The 21,244-nt window shown below is 43.1% G+C and overlaps 1 protein-coding gene across 4 annotated transcripts in view; it reads left to right on the top strand.

Annotated features, from left to right (window-relative positions):
* TCF20 (transcription factor 20) overlaps window positions 1-21,244 on the top strand; it is a 65,053-nt gene that overhangs the window by 16,201 nt on the left and 27,608 nt on the right. For 3 of the 4 annotated variants that reach the window (XR_009933175.1, XM_062492245.1, XM_062492244.1), the window contains exon 2: window positions 2,549-8,176. Coding sequence is in view for 2 of the 4 variants with exons in the window: in XM_062492245.1 (XP_062348229.1) it covers window positions 2,549-8,176 (5,628 nt within the window). In the remaining 2 variants the exon portion in view is untranslated. Of the gene's footprint in view, window positions 1-1,551; window positions 1,615-2,548; window positions 8,177-21,244 lie in introns of those variants that run through there. The other variant, XR_009933176.1, reaches the window with a different exon arrangement.

Here is a 21,244-nt window from a genome sequence, read left to right as displayed (position 1 = left end):
CAGCACTGTTAACATATATTAGCTTGACAGTGTAGCAGTTTTGAAGCCTGTTAGTAGAGTTACAGAGAACGAATATAATTTAGAGATTAAAGTTTTTGTATGATGTAATGCAGAAGAGGCTTCCTGAGATCTTGTCCAGACTATGCAAAGTAAGCTTTGGTAAAGTCATGTTTAGAAATTGAGTCTGAGATTCTGTGGGAGACTGAGCCTGTGAGGGGATGGAAATGTTGCTTTCATGAAAAGAGGGTGGATGTCAAACACGTGACAGCCAGGACATGCACGCAGTCTCCATGGCATGTGAATTTTGCTGATTGGAGAGCCCAAAACTGCTTATCTAGAGAAGGTGCTTTCAACATCTGCCAGTTGCAGTAGATGTTCTCTTACCTTTAGCTTGATAACTTTCTTCTGTGTATGTTTTTTTTCCTTTTCTTCCCCCCTTACTTTTTTTCCCTTAACAGCAAGTCAGACACCCGCAAAAAAAAGAAGCTTGCCTTAGGTCTCCCAATTTTAGTCTTACCCCAGTAGGGCTGGAGCTTCAAACTGATTAAACATCAAAAGCAATGATTCAGAAAAAGGAGTAGCTTATCCATAATAAGCTTGAACTGGACAGATTGGTACACTGTCGCATTCATAGAAGTGTTATTCATGTGATATATGTAGTCTTTAAAATGCTAAAAAAGTGGAAGTTCAGCAGAACAGCAGATCTCTCTTATGAGACTTAAAATATAAGATTAAAACAGCAGTAAAGTTGACTTCCTAGATGAGGAGAGACAGAATTTGAAGTATGAACAATTTGACAGTTCCCCTTTTGATTCTAATAATATTATTACGTACATCAATCTGCATGAACCAAGGCTGCAACACAAAGAGGCCTTTGAATTAGAGGAGAGGGGCTGCAGAGTCATGCAGTGCTGTGGGGTGGTTTTGTGCCTGTGTGTTCTGTAGCCTACACACACAGATAGTAAGTAGAAGATTAAAGACTCCAGTGGTAGAGTTAGAGTCTTCTGTAGATAACATAAATGTTAATAAAAAAAAATAACCTTGGGAGGCAGATGGGAAAAGAAAAGGATGCCAAATCTTTCCTGAATCTCATTTGTGTGCCTGTTTTTGGTTTGTTTCTTTTTTTGAGTTTGGTGATCTACTTGAACAAATCTTAAGTACGAAGCTAGAATTTAATTCTCTGTGGGTTCAGCTGAACGTGGCAAACCCAAAACATGGCTAAATATGAAAACATAATGCAGGCAAGTCTTCCAGGAGGTCTCCAATCTGACGAGTTGGGGTTCTGTTTCCTGGAAAAGTGGGACCATTGTCTTAATATTATTTTAAAGGAAGGAGTCTCTCCAGGTGGCTTTATCAATTTTTTTTTTCCAGGAAGAGAAAACAAGGTGTTTCAGACATGAAATGCTTTTGTCATCTGTTAATTTGGGGGGTTTGTTTTGTTTGGTTGGTTTTGGTGTTTGTCTTTGTTTGGCTTTGGTTTTTAAAGGCAGTGTACATGCACGTGCTGGTTCATTATCGTACTTTTCTTGATGAATCTAGTGATGTGACAGGATTTTATAGAGGGGCTAGCCAGAGTCCCCAAGCTATTCTGCAGCTGTAGTCCAGTCCTTGAGGGTGAGTCATAATTCCACGTATTGAATAATATATTTAAATACAGGGGAGAGCCTTCCTGGAGTTTGTTTACTTATGAGTTGATTATGTAAATGTAGGTGATCATACACAGTATTCCAAAATAAATATTCTGACTGGCAAATGTTTCAGTTATGTTTCATTTAAGGTAATATAGAAGTCCTGAGGGATGAAGCTGTAGACTGTTTTGCTCAAGTAGAGTGAACTTATTTCAACTTTTCTTCCTGTAAAGCAAAGCAGATGGCCGGGGGGGGGGGGGGGGGGGAAATGCGATGTGTTGTCTTGTGTTGGTTTTCACCTAGGAGTGTCACTGGAATTACTCAGGAGCTGAGCACTCAGTATGCTGGTGCCAGTTCTTTCACACGCTCTAGATTGTTTCATCGGGTTATCTTGGTTTGAGCTTTGGTCAATTGTATCTGGAGTGCTTGCCTATAGAGATCTGTCCCAGTGTGAAACATGGACCTTGGATACCATTCTTGTGGTAAATCCAAGTGTGATTTGAAAGCGCTGCAGGGTTCTTGTCATGTCTTTAAGCATGGTAGCAAAATATTTGGATTACTCCCAATATTAGCCATAGGGAATAGCTGGACGGTGAAGACTGCTCTCCTTTGCTTTGCAAATATTGGAAGTTTCTCTCTTCAGGGGCATATAAACACAGACAGTTAGTGAGTAATAATGGGGAAATAATAATAATGCTAGAAATGCACAACTACTGTTAGCCAACTGGTAGTAGGCTACTGGCCTGCATTGCCTAGAATGTTGGCAGGTTGCAAGAAGAAGGTTTAACGTTTGTACCAGGAATTAGAAAAGAAATACTTAATATTAATTGTTGTTAAAGCAGGGAAATTGAGTGGGGTACTGGTGTAACTGGGAAACATATTATACCTTTTTTTTTTCCCTCTTTTTTCTTCATATTTAGGACGGCTTTCGAGCTACTGCTCTGCTGCTGAACAGCATGCAGTCCTTTCGGGAGCAAAGTAGTTATCACGGAAACCAGCAGAGCTACCCGCAGGAAGTGCACACTTCATCCCGACTGGAAGAGTTCAGCCCCCGCCAGCAGGCCCAGATGTTCCAGAGCTTTGGAGGAGGTGCTGGCAGTGGACGTCGTGGAGCAGCAGGAGCCTCTACAGCAATGCCTGGTGAGAGCTCTGGCCATCAGAGCTACCAAGGTTTCAGAAAAGAAGCAGGAGAGTTTTACTATATGGCTGCCAACAAAGATCCAGTGGTGTCAGGAGGGCAGCAGCCACCTCAGCGCAGGCCTTCTGGACCGGTACAGAGCTATGGGCCCCCTCAAGGGAGTAGCTTTGGGAGTCAGTATGGGAGTGAGGGACATGTGGGCCAGTTCCAAACACAGCACTCGACCCTTGGGGGTGTATCCCACTATCAACAGGATTATACTGGTCCTTTTTCTCCAGGGAGTGCCCAGTATCAGCAGCAGGCTTCTAGCCAGCAGCAGCAGGTGCAGCAGCTGAGACAGCAGATCTATCAATCTCATCAGCCTTTACCCCAGGCTTCCAGCCAGTCTGCTTCTAGCACCTCACACTTGCAGCCAATGCAGCGTCCATCCACACTGCCTTCCTCTGCTTCAGGCTACCAGTTACGAGTGGGTCAGTTCAGCCAACACTATCAGCCACCTTCGTCATCCTCCTCCTCCTCTTTCCCTTCCCCACAGCGTTTTGGCCAGTCAGGACAGAATTATGACGGGAGCTACAATGTGAATTCTGGATCGCAGTACGAAGGCCATGCTGTGGGTTCCAATGCGCAGGGCTATGGGACCCAGTCCAACTACAGCTTTCAAACTCAACCGATGAAAAGCTTTGAACAGTCTAAGCTGCCCCAAAGTGGGCAGCAGGGGCAGCAGCAACAGCACCCACCTCAGCACGTAATGCAGTATTCAAATGCTGCCACCAAACTCTCTCTTCAAAGTCAAGTGGGACAGTACAGCCAGACTGAAGTTCCTGTAAGGTCACCGATGCAGTTCCACCAAAACTTCAGCCCAATCTCTAATCCGTCTCCTGCTGCATCTGTGGTTCAGTCTCCAAGCTGCAGCTCTACCCCTTCTCCACTCATGCCAGGTGGAGAAAATCTCCAGTGTGGGCAAGGCAACATGTCCATGGGTTCTAGAAACCGAATCCTGCAGATGATGCCTCAGCTTAGTCCTACACCATCTATGATGCCAAGCCCCAATGCTCATGCAAGTGGATTCAAGGGTTTTGGACTGGAAGGACTGCAGGAAAAAAGGCTCACAGACCCAGGACTGAGCAGCCTGAGTGCTCTAAGTTCTCAAGTTGCCAATCTGCCCAACACAGTCCAGCACATGTTGCTCTCAGATGCCTTGGCACCTCAGAAAAAAAGTTCTAAAAGATCATCCTCTTCCAAGAAGGCCGACAGCTGCACCAACTCAGAAGGCTCCTCCCAGACAGAGGAGCAACTCAAGTCTCCCATGGCAGAGTCCCTGGATGGTGGCTGTTCCAGTAGTTCAGAGGATCATGGGGAGAGGGTGAGACAGCTGAGTGGCCAGAGCACCAGCTCAGACACCACTTACAAAGGGGGCAATTTAGAGAGACCCAACTCCTCACCAGCACAAGGGTCTCAGAATGAGCCATCAAAACTCAGCAGCAGTCCTGCAGCTAGGGAAGATGTGACCTCCCCTGATGGGAAGGAGGCTGTGGTGGCTGTGGAAAATGCCCCAAAAGTGAATGAAAAGGCAGTTGGGGTGATTGTCTCCCGGGAAGCCATGACAGGAAGAGTAGAAAAGTCAGGTGGACAAGATAAACCTGCACAAGATGATGCTTCCACAGCCCCTCAGGCACCAGGTAGCACTAGTGCAGCAAAAGAAGCTGGGCATACAGGGACACAGCAAGAAACTCAAGGAGGAGGTAAAGGGAGCAAAAGTGGTGATAACACTAACCATAATGGGGAGGGGAATAGCCAGTCTGGTCATGCAGTTGTTGGGCCAAATTTTCCTGCAAGAACAGAATCTTCCAAGTCTCCTGGCAGTTTAAGATACAGCTACAAGGATAATATAGCACCTGGTATACAAAGAAGTATTGGTGGCTTTCCACAGTATCCATCTGGTCAAGAAAAGGGGGATTTTCCAGGGCATGGTGAGCGCAAAGGCCGTAATGAGAAGTTTCCTAGCCTCCTACAAGAGGTTTTACAGGGGTACCACCATCATCCAGACAGAAGGTATTCTAGGAATGCTCAGGAGCATTCTGGGATGGCTGGGAGTTTGGAGGGAGCCATGAGGCCCAATGTTTTAATTAGTCAAACCAACGAATTGACCAATAGAGGTCTCTTAAACAAAAGCATGGGGTCCCTCCTGGAAGGCCCTCACTGGGGTCCCTGGGATAGGAAGTCTAGCAGTGCAGCTCCAGACATGAAGCAGATAAATTTAGCTGATTACCCTATTGCTAGAAAGTTTGATATGGAGTCTCAGGCTGCTGCCCATGAGGCAGGAGCACTCTCAGAGAGGAGATCAGTGATCTGTGACATATCTCCATTAAGGCAACTTGTAAGAGATCCTGGCTCTCACCCCATGGGGCACATGGGTCCTGAGGCCAGAAGTGGAAGGAGTGAACGTCTTGCTCCCGGCTTGAGCCAGTCAGTAATACTCCCTGGTGGTTTAGTATCCATGGAAACGAAGATGAAAGCTCACAGTGGGCAAATAAAGGAAGAAGATTTTGAGCAGTCAAAGAGCTCAGCTAGTCTCAATAATAAAAAAACAGGAGACCATTGTCATCCTGCTGGCATCAAACATGAATCTTTTCGAGGCAATGCCAGCCCTGGAGCTGCAGTCTCTGATGCTGCTCCAGACTACATGCCCCAGCAGGACAGCAGATCGACACAGATGAGACGAGGACCTGGCAGAACTGGAAGGGGTAAATCACCCTCTCAATATCAGGATCTTGCTGATAAGCTGAAAATGTCACCAGGCAGAAGCAGAGGCCCAGGGGCAGATCTGCATCACATGAACCCACACATGACACTGTCTGAAAGAGTTAGCAGGAGTTCTTTGCATTCTGTCTACCCTCAGAATTCAGAAGGCCCATCTCTGGCTTCAGCATATCACACAAATGCTAGGCCTCATGCTTTTGGTGACCCCAGCCAGAGCCTGAATTCCCAGTATCATTACAAGAGACAGATATACCAGCAACAGCAAGAAGAGTACAAAGATTGGGCAAGCAGCGCTGCTCAGGGTGTGATTGCTGCAGCTCAGCACAGGCAGGAAGGAGCAAGGAAGAGCCCAAGACAACAGCAGTTTCTGGAAAGAGTAAGGAGTCCCTTAAAAAATGACAAGGATGGAATGATGTACCTTCAAGGTAGCTCTTACCATGATACTGGAAGTCAGGAAGCTGGGCGCTGTGTCATGGGGAGTGACAGTACTCAGAGCAAATGCACTGAACTGAAACATGGCAACCAGAAGTTGCAGCATCATGAATCTGGTTGGGACCTCTCTCGGCAAACTTCTCCTGCCAAAAGCAGCGGCCCTCTTGGAGCAGCCAACCAAAAAAGATTTTGCCCTCAAGAAAGCGATGGGCATCGACGAGAGGAATCTACAGATTTGCCCAAGCCTAGCAATGCTATGCTTAGGCTCCCTGGCCAGGAAGACCAGTCCCCTCAAAACCCATTGATCATGAGGAGGAGGGTCCGTTCTTTCATCTCTCCTATCCCTACCAAAAGACAGCCACATGATATGAAGAACAGTGGTGGTGAAGATAAAGGGCGACTGATGACTTCAGCAAAAGAAGGAGCCGATAAAACATACAACTCCTATGCCCATTCTTCTCAAAGCCAAGATGCTGGCAAGTCAATTGCAAAGGGAGATTCCTTCAAGGACCTGCCAAGTCCTGATAATAGGAATTGTCCTGCTGTTTCCCTCACGAGCCCGGCGAAGACCAAAATACTGCCCCCAAGAAAGGGGCGAGGATTAAAACTGGAAGCTATTGTTCAAAAAATTACATCTCCCAATATCAGGAGGAGTGTTTCTACCAACAGTGCTGAAACTGGTCCAGATACTGTCACTCTTGATGACATCCTGTCCCTCAAGAGTGGACCTGAAGGAGGAAATGTGGCTGGACACGGACCAGAGGCTGAGAAGAGAAAAGGAGAGATGTCAGATCAAGTGGGGCCAGCAAGCCAGGATACAACTGAAAAAGGTGAAAAAACTGTTCCAAGATCTTCAGAAGAATGGCAAAGCAGCGAGGATGATAAAAACAAAAAAGAGGTCCCTGAAACTGCCAGTATTGGCAAAGAAGGAGCAGGACCCAGTGCAGCACCACCACCTTCTCAGAAGTCAGGTGGTCAGGGAAGGTCCGATGGATCTGTAAGTGGAGCTGGAACTCTGACCTTTTCTGACTCAAAAACTATTTCCCCTTCCAGCGTGTTCATTTCTGAACCAAATCCAAAGTCTGAGGAAAAAGATGGAGATGTGACAAACATTTCACCCAAGCCAGACGGTTTCCCTCCGAAGGGATATTTCCCCTCTGGAAAGAAAAAAGGGAGGCCAATTGGGAGTGTGAACAAGCAGAAGAAGCAGCAGCAACAGCAGCAGCTGCCTGTACCCCCACCTCCCCCACCAGCACCATCACAGCCTGCAGAAGGGGTGGGTGCTGGTGAGCCAAAGCCCAAGAGGCAAAGGAGGGAGAGGCGAAAACCTGCAGCGCAGCCACGGAAGCGGAAGCCTAGACGGGCTGCTCCCATCGTGGAGCCTCAAGAACCAGAGATCAAGCTTAAGTATGCTACTCAGTCTGTAGATAAAACTGACTCCAAGAATAAGTCCTTTTTCCCTTATATTCATGTGGTAAACAAGTGTGAATTAGGCGCTGTGTGCACAATCATAAATGCGGAGGAAGAGGAGCAGAACAAACTGGTGAGGGGTCGGAAAGGACAGAGGTCTTCAACACCCCCTCCTAGCAATGCGGAGAGCAAAGCGCTGCCCACCTCAACTTTCATGCTGCAAGGCCCTGTAGTAACGGAGTCTTCTGTCTTGGGGCATCTGGTTTGCTGCCTGTGTGGCAAATGGGCCAGCTACCGTAACATGGGTGACCTCTTTGGTCCTTTCTACCCCCAGGATTATGCAGCTACCTTGCCCAAGAATCCACCTCCAAAGAGGGCCACAGAAATGCAGAGCAAGGTCAAGGTACGGCACAAAAGTGCTTCTAATGGTTCCAAGACAGATACTGAAGAGGAGGAGGAACAGCAACAACAGAAAGAACAAAGAAGCCTGGCTGCTCATCCCCGCTTTAAGAGGCGGCACCGCTCTGAGGACTGTAGCGGTGCCTCTCGGTCACTTTCAAGGGGAGCTTCTTGTAAAAAAGCAACCACTGATGGTGGCAGTGGTGGTGAAAAGACTCCTTTGGACTCAAAACCGTCTATGCCCACTTCAGAAAGTGGCACTGAGCTGGAGTTACAAATTCCTGAACTACCTCTTGACAGCAATGAATTTTGGGTCCATGAGGGTTGTATTCTCTGGGCCAATGGGATCTACCTGGTCTGTGGCAGGCTCTATGGGCTGCAGGAAGCTGTGGAGATTGCAAGAGAGATGGTGAGTAGCTAACCTTGCTATACAAAACTGTTTTCTTTCATTAAGAAATATGCCATTTGGAATACTGTTTTTCCTTGTTCTTCTCTCATCTTAGACAACCAACCATGTTCTATATTTTTTTTTCTAGTGATGTCCTTTTGATGGCCTCATTTTAGATCTCTGTCACACTTGATCAAATAAGATTTTTTTGGGCATCAAAAAGCTGGGTGCTTATTACCTAGTAAAAGTTGTAGATGTCCAGAGGCATTCTCATGACTATAGTGATCTCTTTGCCCTTCCTTCTTCTATTCTGTTAGATATTTAATGTCCTCTAGGGCTCTTCTTGGAAGCAGAGTGTGAAAGGACAAGTGGTAGCAGACACAAATTGCAGCAAAGAAAATTCCAGTTCAATTAGGCAAAAAATTTCAGTGAGGTTAGTCAGAAATTGGATTGAGGGAGGGGAAATGACAGAAAAGCTGTGGAATTCCCTGGTTTTGGAGATGCAAAATTTGGTTCTGGGCAAAGCCCTAAGCAGCTTTACACCTGAAGGTGGGTCTGCCTTCAAAGTTGGCTCTGCTTTCAGCAGGGGCTCCTTCCAGCATGAGTTACTCTGCACTGTAATACCTGTTACAGAACCGTAGGAGAAATTTCAGTCCTTACAAAATAAGGTGGGTAGAGCAGAATTGCCCAAAGGTCTGTAAGCATTGAGTGAAATATATGTGGGTTTGGTATTGATGAATGCAGCATTCACAAATGATACTGATAATTGACTTTCTTCAGAGTGCGAGTATAGAATGAATGAGAAGAAACAGGTAAAATTAAAGGAGGGACGAAGGAAAAATTTCATTCACAAATGCCTGGTTGTGGATGGACACACTCACTGTTCTTGATTTCCTGAGGCAGAAGCTGATGCTTTAAAACCACAGTTACGTGCCTTGCTTTGCCATCAGTATCCTGAATCCCTTTTTTTATGGTTATCTTTTTTTTGTATTGTTCTTTGTCTTGGGTCAGACCGTGGAAGAGGCATAGAACTGCTTTTTCCTGTTGCCTTCAGGTTCTTCCTTTTCTAAACAGTGTTGGGATCCAGTTTTTATCTTCTTTCCTCTGTATTGTTACATAGGGTGTGCTTGTTTCCTCCCCATGAGCTTTTTCTCTTCAAGTTTGATTCCTGGCTTGTTCTAAATTTTCACTCAACTGTTCTTTGACAGTAATTACATGCCTCTTTGCCCTAACTTGATTTGGCTTGCATTCTTGTTTCTAGTCTCTCATTAAACTTAGTCAGTTAATTTCATTTGGTTTTCATTGAGGTGTGCCTGTGTGCTTGTTCTGATGCAACTGATGAATTTCTTATCTCTTATAATTGCAAAGTTTCTTTCAGGTTCTCCACCACCCAAGTTTGAATTCTACTCGCAATGTGGCCATGCTTTCATTTGTCTGGTAGTTCACCAATATCTTGAATTTGTATCTCTCCAGACTGATTTTCCCTTTTTACTGTGTGTAGGGTTTGTCTTTCACTTAGGATTCTGGTTTTCCCAATAGCAAATGCCCTCTCTACAAGTTCTTGAACCATTTGAGTTATTCTCCAGTGATCCTTTTTGTGTCCCTGTGCAAAAGACATAAGCCCAGCTGTGCTAAAACATGCTGTGTTGAGAGGCTCTAATCAAACTTGTTAAATAATAGCAGCCCTTTATCCACATTTTTATCTGGGTTTTGCATGTCATTTGGCATCTAGTTCTTTCTCTGCATGCAATCTTTATGACTTTCTGACTGAATGTGCTTTGGCTTACCCTTTATCACTTTCTTCCACTTACAATCATCTCCTCCTTACAAGTAAAATATTTTTTTGCCTCTTCTTAACCATTTCATCTGCCATTATGGCACCTTAGAAAAATATCTCCTTATCTCCCTTGAACTCTGTGTTCTTTTCCTCTGCCTTTTTCCCTCTATGAATTGCTCAACTCCTCTGTCTTTTCCTTCATAATGCCAGTAGAAATAAGTGGGGTTTTTTCTTTTGTTTTTTTTTATTTTTTTTAAGGTGTACAAAATGCTTGTGGCCTCTCTTGCCTTTGCAACGACCTAATTTCCTTTTCCTTTTTTCATCTCAAAGTTCTTTGAGTGCACTGTCTGGGGCTCTTGTCCTCCACTGTGGCTTCAGTTGTGCTCTACTGCAATTGTAATCAGTGTTTACAGTGATCTTTTCCTGGTTAAGGTTCAGATCCAGTGCTAATTTTCCATTTTTCTGTTGACTGCATTGTCACTATCAGCTGTGCTGCTTTTGAAGTGTTGTTCCACCTTTGATTTCTGCCTGTGTCTTTTGATTACCTCCTTGCTTTCCATTGTATTCCTCAGAGGCTGTTGTTCATTACTTCATGCTTTTTCTGTGGGGCTCATTGAAGTTTGCTTGTGCTTTTCTTCCCTTTATCCTGGCATACCATGCTTTTGAGTAGCTTTTGGTAACTCAATCACTTTCTTCCAGAGTTTTGTAGAGCTTCCTTTTTTCTCCAGATTCGTGTTCTTCTGGCACAAACTTAAAAATTGTTCTTGAATTCATAGTGAGTTTTCAAAATCTCACTTTAAAACATGGCTTTTAATCTATGTCATCCTTAATCCATTGTCTGTCATTTTATTCTGATTTTCTTGTCACTCAGATTCACAATCTCATTTGATTTTAAAATTATTTCTTCCTAAGTCTTCCTATTTAAGGCTGCAAGAGATACTGCTTACTTTTGCATATGATCAGTAATACGTAGTCTTTCGTGCTCTCCACTGTTCTGTCTAGGTCTGTTATTAATCTGCTTATAAAACTGAACTTTCAGAGTCGGGGGCCATTGTCTTGTGTGTACATTTGGTTTTGTTATAGAATCATAGAATGACTTGAATTGGAAGTGACCTTCAAGATCAAACCCCCTGGTGTGGGTGAGGATACCTCTCACTAGACCAAGCTGCTTAGAGCTCCATGCAATCTGGCCTTAAACACTTTAAGGGATGGACCATTCATAACTGCTCTGGATGATGTGTTCCAGTGCCTCACTACCCTCATAGTAAAAGAATTTCTTCCTAATATCTAAGCTAAACCTCGTCTCAGTTTGAAACCATTCACCCTTGTCCTGTTACTACATGTTCTTGTAAATAACTTCTCTCTTGTATGTTCCCTTCAGGTACTGGAAGGCCACAGTTAAATCACTCTGAAGCCTTCTCTTTTCCAGACTGAGCAATCCCAGTTCTTGCAGTGCTCCATCCCTTTAATCATTTTGGTGGCCTCCTCTGGACTTGCTCCAACAGGCCTTTTTGTGCAGAGGACCCCAGAGCTGGATGCAGCACTGCCCGTGGGGTCTCACCAGAGCAGAGGGGCTGAATCCCCTCTTTCATCCTGCTGCCCACCCTGCTTTGGATGCAGCCCAGGATACAACTGACCTTCTGGGCTGAGAGTGCACAATGCTGGGACATGTCCAGCCTCTCATCCACCTGTATCCCCAAGTCCTTGGCAGGACTGCCCTTGATCCCTTCATCCCCTAGCTTGTTTTGATAGGGGGGTTGTCCCAGCCCAGGTGCAGCACCTTGCACCTGGTCTTGTTAAGCCTCATGAGATTTCCATGTGCCCACTTTTCAGTCTGTTCAGATCCCTATGGCTGGCATCCCATTCTTCAGGTGAGTGAAGAGCACCACTCAGCTTGGTGTTACCTGCAGATTTGCTGAGGGTGCACTTGATCTCTTCGTCTGTGTCATTAATGAAGTCATTAAGTAACACTGGTCTCAGTACAGAACCCTGAAGGACACCACTGCTCACTGATGCCCATTGGGACTCTGAGCTGTTGATCTCTACCCCCCCTTGATACAACTGTCCAACCAATTCCTGGTCCATCAAATCCATCACCCTCCAGTTTGGAGAGAAGGGTGTTGTGTGGGACTGTAAAAAGCCTTATATCTCAAAAGCATTACATACAAATTAAATCCTCAACCTTTCCCAGGGAGGAAGGAGTCACTCCATCATAGGAAGCCACTAGGCTGGTCAGGCAGGACTTGCCCTTTGGTAAAGCTGTGTTGGCTATCCTGAATCACCTCCCTGTGAGCTTCTAGGACGATCTGTTCTATTATCTTCCCACGCAGGTTGGTAGTTCCCAGGGTCCCCCTTTCTGCCCTTTTACAGATGTGTACAATATTTCCCTTTTTCCACTCACCTGGGGTTTCTCCAGACTGCCAACTTTTCAAATACTATGGAGCGTGGTTTAGGAATTGCATCAGCAGACTCTCTCAGGAATCTGAGATACATCTTTTTGGATCCTGTAGACTTGTGTACATTCAGGTTCCTCAGGCATTTGTGAACCTGATCTTTGGATACAGTGGGAAGGACACTTGCCTGCCTTGGTCCCCATCCTGTCATCCATCCACTTGAGAGGTGTGGGAAGACAGGTTACCATTGAAGACTGAGGCAGAAAAGTTGCTGAGTACCTCAGCCTTCTTGTCCATTGTTAGCTGTTTGCCAGCATTGTTTAGAGTGGGGGTACACCTTCTTTTTCCTTCATTTTCTGGTTAGCTACCTATAGAAGCCCTTCCTGTTATTCCTTGAATTCCTTTTCAGGTTCAGTCCCAGCTTTGCCTTGGTTTTCCTCAAACCATCCCTGCACAACTAAACTTCATCACTATGCTCTTCCCATGTTACCTGTCCATGTTTTCACTACCTGTGTCTTTGTTTCTTTCCCTTTAGTTTGACCAGGAGTTCCCTACTAAGCCATCCAGTCTCTTGCTTTCCTTGCTCAGTTTCTTCCACCTGGGAATTGCTGGTTCTTGAACTCTATGGAAGACTTCTGTAGAAGTCTGCTGCTCAGTTCTGCTCCTGTGTTCCTGAGGGCAGTCTCCCAGGGTACCCTATTGACTATCTCCTTGAAGAGCTGCAAGTTTGCTTTCCTGAAGTTCAGGGGCCTAACTTTACTCCTTATCTGACCCACATCCCTCAGGACTGCAAAATCCACCAATGCATGATTGCTCCAACCCAGGCTGCCTCCCATCTTAACGTCCCAACTTAGTTCATTTACACTGGTGATCATCAAATCCAGTATCTGGTTCCCTCTGGTAGGGCTATCAGCTGGCTCAAGAAGTTATCCCCCATGCATTGCAGGAGTCTCCTGGATTGCCTGCAGTTTGCCTTAGTACTTTCCCAGTACATAGGGAGGTGGCCAGAGTCCTTCCAACAGGACTGGAGCATGTGAGCACAATGCCTCCTATAACTGGGGCAAGAAGGCTTTGTCAGTAGGCTCCCCTTGGTCAGACAGCTGTAGGAGACCCCAGCCACAAGGTTCCTTATGTTGCCTCAGTGTCTGATTTTTACCTGGTCTTTCAACCTGCTCGTGGCTGTTCTTCAGAGACAGCTCTTCATACTCCATGCACCCCTTGATGTAGAGGACAATCCCTCTACCTCTCCATCCTTTCTGTCTCTTCTGGACAGCTCATGGCTATTGGTAGTCACACTCAATTTGTCCCAGTGAGTTTTAGTAATGGCAACAGGATCATAACTTTCCATCAGCATGGTGGCTTCCAGCTCCTGCTTGTTGCCTGTGCTATGTGCACTGGTGTAAAGGCACCTTGGCCAGGCTGTTGACTGCATCACCTTCCTAGAGGAACACTATATTGGTCACTTTAAATGGAGGGATAGAACTACAGTGGTGCTAAGGATGATTTAATGTTTCAAAATACATCAAACTCCAGATCCTGAGATAGTGAGGTGCTATAAGTCAGCCATAGCCAAAGTGGTCCTGAGTTTCTTGGTTACAAGGCTATATATACCATTTTGATTCAATAGAAAGTTGCTATGAAGTATATTCTGTTTTCCTAACCTATCACTTTTACTTAATTCTGCCATATTGCATATACTTTTGTCCAGTTAATTACTGCTACACGTACACACATACACTTCTATTCTAACATTTACACTCTTAGTTAACCCTATACGATTACACTGCTACACTATAAAACTCTTTACCATCTTATCTAATACAGTTTCTTACTTACTTAAGGCATATTCTTGCTTATAGCTATAGAAATATATGTCTATAATTTTTCTGCTTAATGTCTGTGTACTTTTATTTTTACATCAATCCAAGCTTCTTCTAAGGCTGCAAATCAAACCCTTCAGTATCTGCGGAAGCTTCTACCTTTCTGTTTCCCACAGAACACCCCTTAAATTCCTTTGAGATATTTCCTTGCTGTATCCCTGTTGGCTTCTGTTACCTCAGGAGTCCCTGGCTCACCTCTGTAAGACTCCAAGTGTGCCTCAGTGTGGCTAGCACATTTCACAGTCAAGAGCACAGTGCCCTCACTAGCACGCTGTCCCTTTGACCTTTGCATCTCATCCCACAGCTTGCCAAGGACAAGCTTAATACTGTCACCCTCCCAAATCAAGAGTTTAAAGTTCTGTATTGTGTCTCATACAAACACAGTATGCTAACATGATGCTGGGCTCCTCTGTGTAACATCCATAAGAGTAATCAATTTATCATCCCTGTGACAAAATAATGGAAAAGGTTTTCTTCTAGCATTTTTCTTTTGCTATTGCAGCCAGCTGTTGTGCTGGGTTCTCCTCTGGAAGCAGTATATCCTCATCCCTTCAGCTCACAGAGGGTTACATGGAGCACTGAGATGGCCATAGGGTATTCAGAGGTGTGCCTGCCAGAAGCCATCCCCAGGCAGTGGAATGGGTCTGTTGAGCTCAACTCTCCTGCCCTGCTGCCTGAGGAAAGCCTTCTGGCTCACACAGCTGATTTCCTATGCTTGTTGCATATGCTTTCTCTTTACCTCCTCTGTGCTTTGCAAGTGCATTTTCCCCTTTCTCCTCTGACATGCGGTTCATCAGTGTTGCTGTCATGGAAAAGCAGATGTGCAAATCAAATAGCTGCTTCCTACCTTGAGCAAGTAGAGAGATGTGTGCACAGGCATACAGGAATGTCTCTGGATAAGGAAGGACATTTGCATATGGTATATGAAGGGTCATGATCCTGGAAGTGAATAATTCATGTATGTAACTCACTCTGTGCAAATTAAATACTCCCATAACTAAAAATTACATAAACTGTGGTACTGACAGGGTAAATACGCACCAATTTAAACTGAATCCCTACTATTAAGTGAGTTGAAATATTTTCTTTAGACATCTGGCTCAGTTGCTGTTGTTTATGCAGCACTCTAGTATAGAAATAGCAAACTTAAACCTCTAGCCAAAGGCCATTGATGTAGAGGTTGTGATATAAGTAACCCATTCTGTGTTTCTTCTTCTCACACAAGCTCACCTATTTGTCATCACATGAAAGCTCATTATAGATTTTTTTCCCCTGAACACCTGTTTCTCACATGCTTTCCAGAATCAGAATATAATTTTTCTTGCTAAATTGTTTCTTATATGAATAAATGTCTGTCTTACTGCAGTTTTTTTGACAGCTGCCCCATAGTCAATCTCAAGAAAAGATTCTTATGTATGTGAAGGTGCTCAAAGATCAAATTGTACCAGATGCTCTAGAAGAATTCCTGAGAAAGTGCTATCTTAAAAAGGTTTATCAAACTGTGAAGCGACTCTCCTGAGCTTTGAGCTTTCCTTAAAGTCTGTTTTTACCCTGGACTGAAAATGGTGTGTGTGATCTGCTAAGCAGCAATCCAGGTGGTTTCCAAAGTGCTAGAATCTGCCTTTCTTGAAGGCAAAAAGGTGTTCCTTTTACTCTAGTCACCCTGCTTTGCTTTTTGGTTCTGAGAATTTGATCTAATTAATTCAGCTGCCTCAGATGCAGAATGACTTAATCCTGCTCCTTATTTTGAGACTCAGATTAGATGAACCTAAATGCCATAACTCTCATAAACTGTTAATGCATGGGAACAGTGCTGTGGCCTTACAGTCAGACTTTTTTTGTTTCAATTCTGATGAAGTCTTAAACTGAAAAATGCCATCTCCTTAGTGCTAGGTGATCCTGTTGCTTATAAAATGTTTTCTTTCAAATACTGATAGTGGCCAGAAAGCTTCCTGTCTTGTCTATTTTTTCACCATTTTTCTATTAATGAGAAGTTCATTTCCATGGAAGACGAAGTGTTGGTTACCTTTAAAACTTGGAAGAATTATAGAGCCACTTTGGTAGTTGTCAGCAGTTTTAATGTTCAGAAGAATTGATGGTCTTTTTTTCTCATTATTAAATATATGAAGCTGTAAATGAAGAGAAGAACAATGCAGAGAACATTCTTTGTGTTAAGCTGAATCCAAGATAGTTCAAGCTATTGTTTTCCAAAAAGCTGTTCACTAGGAGATGGTATGCTGTTTTTTACAGGACTTATTTTATAAGACTTTTTTTTCCCAAGACAGAGGCTCTGACCTAGCGCATGTATTACTTCTGGTTGGGATGGGTTTTTTTGTTTGTATTTTTCTTCTACCCCTGCTCTTATCAGAAGTGACCTTGCAGAAGGTAAATGTAGCTTATGTTCCTGCTGGGAGTGTTCTGTGAAAGGAAAGCTTGTTTATCCCACTTCTAAAGCTCTCTTTTAAAAAGTAAAAAAAAAATGTAATGCTTTTTCTTGTCAACCTCTGCATCTCTCCCATCTTGAGAAATCTTTTAATCCTTATACATGGATATAAGTCCTTGGAACCTGTTTCCTTTGTTGCTCCTTATTGAAAAGATTGCCTTGGCTTTCAGTCAGGTGAACTTCAGAGTAACAAATGGTGAAGGGTGAAACCTGGCCATGATCTACAGTATAGCAGAAGAAGATACTGTGTTTTCTCTCATCGGTCTGGAATTTTGTCTGTCCAGCTCTCCATGGATTCTCTCAAAGCCTGCTGTTTACTCAAAGTGGAGAAATCTACCTGCTTTAAGACTGTTAACAAGCCTGTTTTGAAGGTCTGATAGACTTTAGTGATGAGAAGTTTAGAACTTAAATGCCTGAAGTCTCTTTCTATTCAGCTTAATACTAGATACTTGAATTTTTCATGACTCTTGGGCAGTGGCAGCTTTGTGCCTCATGTTGAGTGTCTTTGTTAGTTGTAGTATTAGAGGTAGGTTTGCATGTTACCCATATTTCACAGAGAACAGCTCCTGGTTTTGCACAGGTGTAAATTGTTCTTGACTTAAGACTCCTGGTAGTTGACCTTCCACAGTATTTTATGTGGAGGAAATTCCCTTTCTATAATACTTTGTTTACTCTGATGCTTTCATAGAACAATTTTCTTCTGTTTACCTCTACCATTCTGGACCCTAGCTGTAAATTGTGTAAAGAAAGGTGCCTGGAGGGATCACTAGGATTTAAGCTATTTATATTCTCAAATTTGGGAAATCAAAGCCTAACAAAAAAGCTCCCACGCTCTGTAAGTAATTGCTTATGAAAGGTTCCTGGCTGCATAGCTAATCAAGTGGCTAAGCCAGGGAATTGGTATGAACTGGGAAAATTGTGGTAGGTTAGCTACCTTTGGCAAAACAAAACGGTTTCTAGCCCTAGAAACCTGAGTACTGTAGTACCATACAAGTATAAAGCTATCAGTTCATTCTGAAAGTCTCATTTGGCACAGGTGGGCTCTCTTACCCCTAAGCCAGACTAGGAGAGAGCAGCTGAAGAGTGATCCTACTTTATCCTCTTTGCAAGCTACTTGCTTCCACTGTTTCACTTGTGCTAGATCTACCACCTGTGCGTTTGCACAGTGGGTTGATTTTTAGCCAGCTAATCCATCAGAAGAGTAGCTTTGGGTGGGGGATCTTTATACCAGATCAGCCATTTGACTCTGCTTACCCTCTGAACCACATTTTCTGCATCTGAGAGGGAGTGTCCTTTCCACTGGTAATGATATCCATTAGATCAACTTAGCTGTAACATTTAATTGTGCCCAGGTGTCACTAGCACTTGAAGGGGTTTTAGGTCTATGCTACTACTATTTTATACTATTGGGAGAAGAACCTTTTATTCATCATCTTTGTTTGTAGAGAAGAAAACCATGCAGACCTTAGTAATTTGTTTCTCCCCCAAACCCACCCTCGCTCTCCCCCCACAAACCAAAGCACAAAACCAAAAAAACACTCGAGTAAATTTCTGTGTTAGGTCAGGGTTCAAATTAAATGATAATCTGCTGCTTCAAAAATTACATGCCTGACAACACACAGGAAGGAACAGTTGTGTTTCTACACCTACATCTGTATTAGAAGGGTCACATTTCAAGAGTAGGAAGAAGTGACACTGGGGCTTTTAAATTTTTCACTGTGAGGAAATTGATGGATTTAAAATCACTGCTAGCAATGGTTGGAAAAGGGGTGCATTGAAAACACTGTTTGCTTGTTTTTATCTCTGGAAACAGCTTTTAGTATGCTTTAGCTCTTCAAATGAGGATTGCCACAGAACCTTGAGGCACTTTCTACAGTTATTCCTAAAGTGGCTGAATTCCTGGTTTTCACTGACAGGCTGTGCCCAGATACCTAGTTGTCTGAGCTGGAAATGTGCACACTCCAGTGTAATACTCATTTTCATTCCTCAGGAAATGGCAGTATCTTTAATATTCTTCTGCAGTGTTATAAAAATAAGAAAGCATGAAATTTTGGATGGAGGAGAAATTCTGAAAGACAGCTGAATTATGAACTTCAGATTTGGTTTTCTCAGAAAGGCATTGCCATCTGCTGTGCTATTGAAACTGTGCTGTCATGACTCCTGGTCTGTAAAAGTGTTCCTTCACAGAGAGGAGAGGAAGGAGCCCATGTTGTATCTCAGGTCACTGCTTTCCTCTCTTGGGGACCTAGAAGTGTGAATCACTACTGCAGCAGCACTAGATATAGCTCTGTGCATTGATACCACAAGCCTTAAATGCTAAAGAGCTGAGCAGACAGAATCCACATGTACATGTCTGATGCAAATGTTTCAATATCTTAAACTGTTAGAAGCCAGTAATTACATTTGTGAAATTAAGTTGGTTTTCTTTGGTTTTGTTGTGAGTAGAAGTGAGGTAAATTTGGTACAGCCTACTGGTGATTATGGACTGCGGGTGATAGGAAGCACATTTTAGCACATTTTAGTTGAGGTCTTGAGCATAAAGATGATGCTGGTAAGAGGAAAGACTCCAGTCTTGACCCCTTTGCAATGGGGAAGAGAAAAGATGCAGGGAAATACTTTATGTGCATCTTTACTAGCAGACTCCTTTGTCATTAGTTTATCCCAAAGTACAGGCATTTTTGTCTGTGCTTGTGTGTGGTTTTATATTTACTGTTTGTCTTGCATGTGGAGTGAGGAAAGTGGAAAATAGATTTACTGACAATGGAGCATTGGGAAAGAATAGGATGTTTATCCACTTACATTAGTTGTAGCCAAGAGCACTGGAAACTTGTATGCAAAAAGCAGCTTGCTCATTCCACACTTGCCTTTCTGTAAAGCATCAGGGATCCTCATAATCTGTGTACAGTTTTAATTTAAAAATACATTTAAGTAACTTAATTTTGAGGAAGCTCTTCCAAATGTGAATGGGGCCTTCTCTGTGCTGGAGATTTCTAGACAAAGCCTTAGAGCTTTCTGTCTGGCTTACCCACAAGCTTGCACAGTCTTTTTTTTGTAAGATTGTAATTGCCTGTTACCAGAGAGGTGCCAAACTCTTACTAAAATTTTCAAAAGTGAGTGAATGCAGTCCATTTATGTGTCATTTTAGCTTGAATCATTTTAAGCTGTGCTGGTAAAAAGCTTGTTAAGATTCCCCAAAAATTTGGAGGAGGGTTGTTGTGTTGTTGGTGTTTTGTTGACTTAAAATGAACCAATTTTTTTAAACTTAGACTAATTTCAGATGATTGTCATTTCAGCTGTATTCCTTTAGTTTTGTTAGAAGAAAAATACTAGCATGTAAGTTTATTCTGCTCCCTGCCTCTGTAAATGCCTCTGTATTTAAAATGGTGTATATTTGATTACAATGGAGCAAAAATACAGACTTGAAAGTATTTTTCCAGATTTTTTTGGAAACAATACTTCTTTTTTCATCTTTCATCTGTCTTACACAGTTTGAAAAGAGGTCAATTTCTGAATGTAAGAATTCATTATTTTCTTTTATATAATATTTAATGAATTATTAGAAACGTGTCCCATCTTTTGTAAGACCTTTTTGAATAAAAAAATCTCCAGTTTTTCTATTTTATTTTTAAAATAAGCATTATATTGAATTTTTGGTCACTGAATAAACAAGAATAATGCTTCAATTATACTAATGTTCTACCCTTCATAATAAAGAAAAGCTCTCCAAGCATGGCAATGCAAACCAAGTTCATAAAAAGTTATCTACACATAAGGCTTTATGCAGTAGCCAGATTGGGATAGGAATTCTGCAGGCAAAACTGGCACACTTACTGATGGTGGTATGAAGTTGCTTTAAAATCAGGAATTCACAGAATGGTTTGGGTTGCAAGAGACCTGACAGGAACGCCTTCCATTAGACCAGGTTGCTCAAAGCCACATCCAGCCTGGCCTTGAAGACTTCCTGGGATGTGGGGCACCCACAGCTTCTCTGTACAGCATTCCAGTGCATCACCCTCACAGTAAAGAATTTCTTCCTAATACCTAATTTAAACCTCTCCTCTTAGTTTAAAACTATTCCCTGTTGTTCTGTCACTATCTGCCCATGTTCAAAGTTGCTCTCCATCATTTTTATAAGTCCCTTTATGTACTGGGTCTATAAGGTCTCCCTGAAGCCTTCTTTCCAGGCTGAGCCCCAGCTATCTGTCTTCATAGCCCTCTCATCATTTTTGTGGCTTTGTAGAAAGCAGGTTTTAAACTTTCTCCTTTTCAGAAGTAGATTTTCATCTGTCCATTATACACCTAGTTATATAACCTCAATATATTTTTTAATTAGAGAAATACGTTCTGAAAGAGGTTAGATTAATTTCCCTAGATTTAGAAAGATGAGTAAAAATAAAACTGAAGTATGATGAGTATTCATGTAATAATTTTAGAAACTACAGCAAAATTCTAACTAGTTTTTTTTTGCCTTGAAGAATGTTACTCTGCAGAGACAAGAACTGGAGAAAAGAAGTCCTTTCTCTGCAGCACATTGTGCCTGAGGTTACGGAAGGAGCCAGAAAAGTAGTTTGGGTTCCCTGATTCTTAAATCCATCC

This window comes from Cinclus cinclus, chromosome 4 (assembly GCF_963662255.1).
Source record: "Cinclus cinclus chromosome 4, bCinCin1.1, whole genome shotgun sequence".
In the NCBI taxonomy this organism is placed as follows: domain Eukaryota; kingdom Metazoa; phylum Chordata; class Aves; order Passeriformes; family Cinclidae; genus Cinclus; species Cinclus cinclus.
The sequence above is the reverse complement of the archived record's forward strand: the minus strand, read 5'-3'. Positions and strand labels throughout refer to the sequence as shown.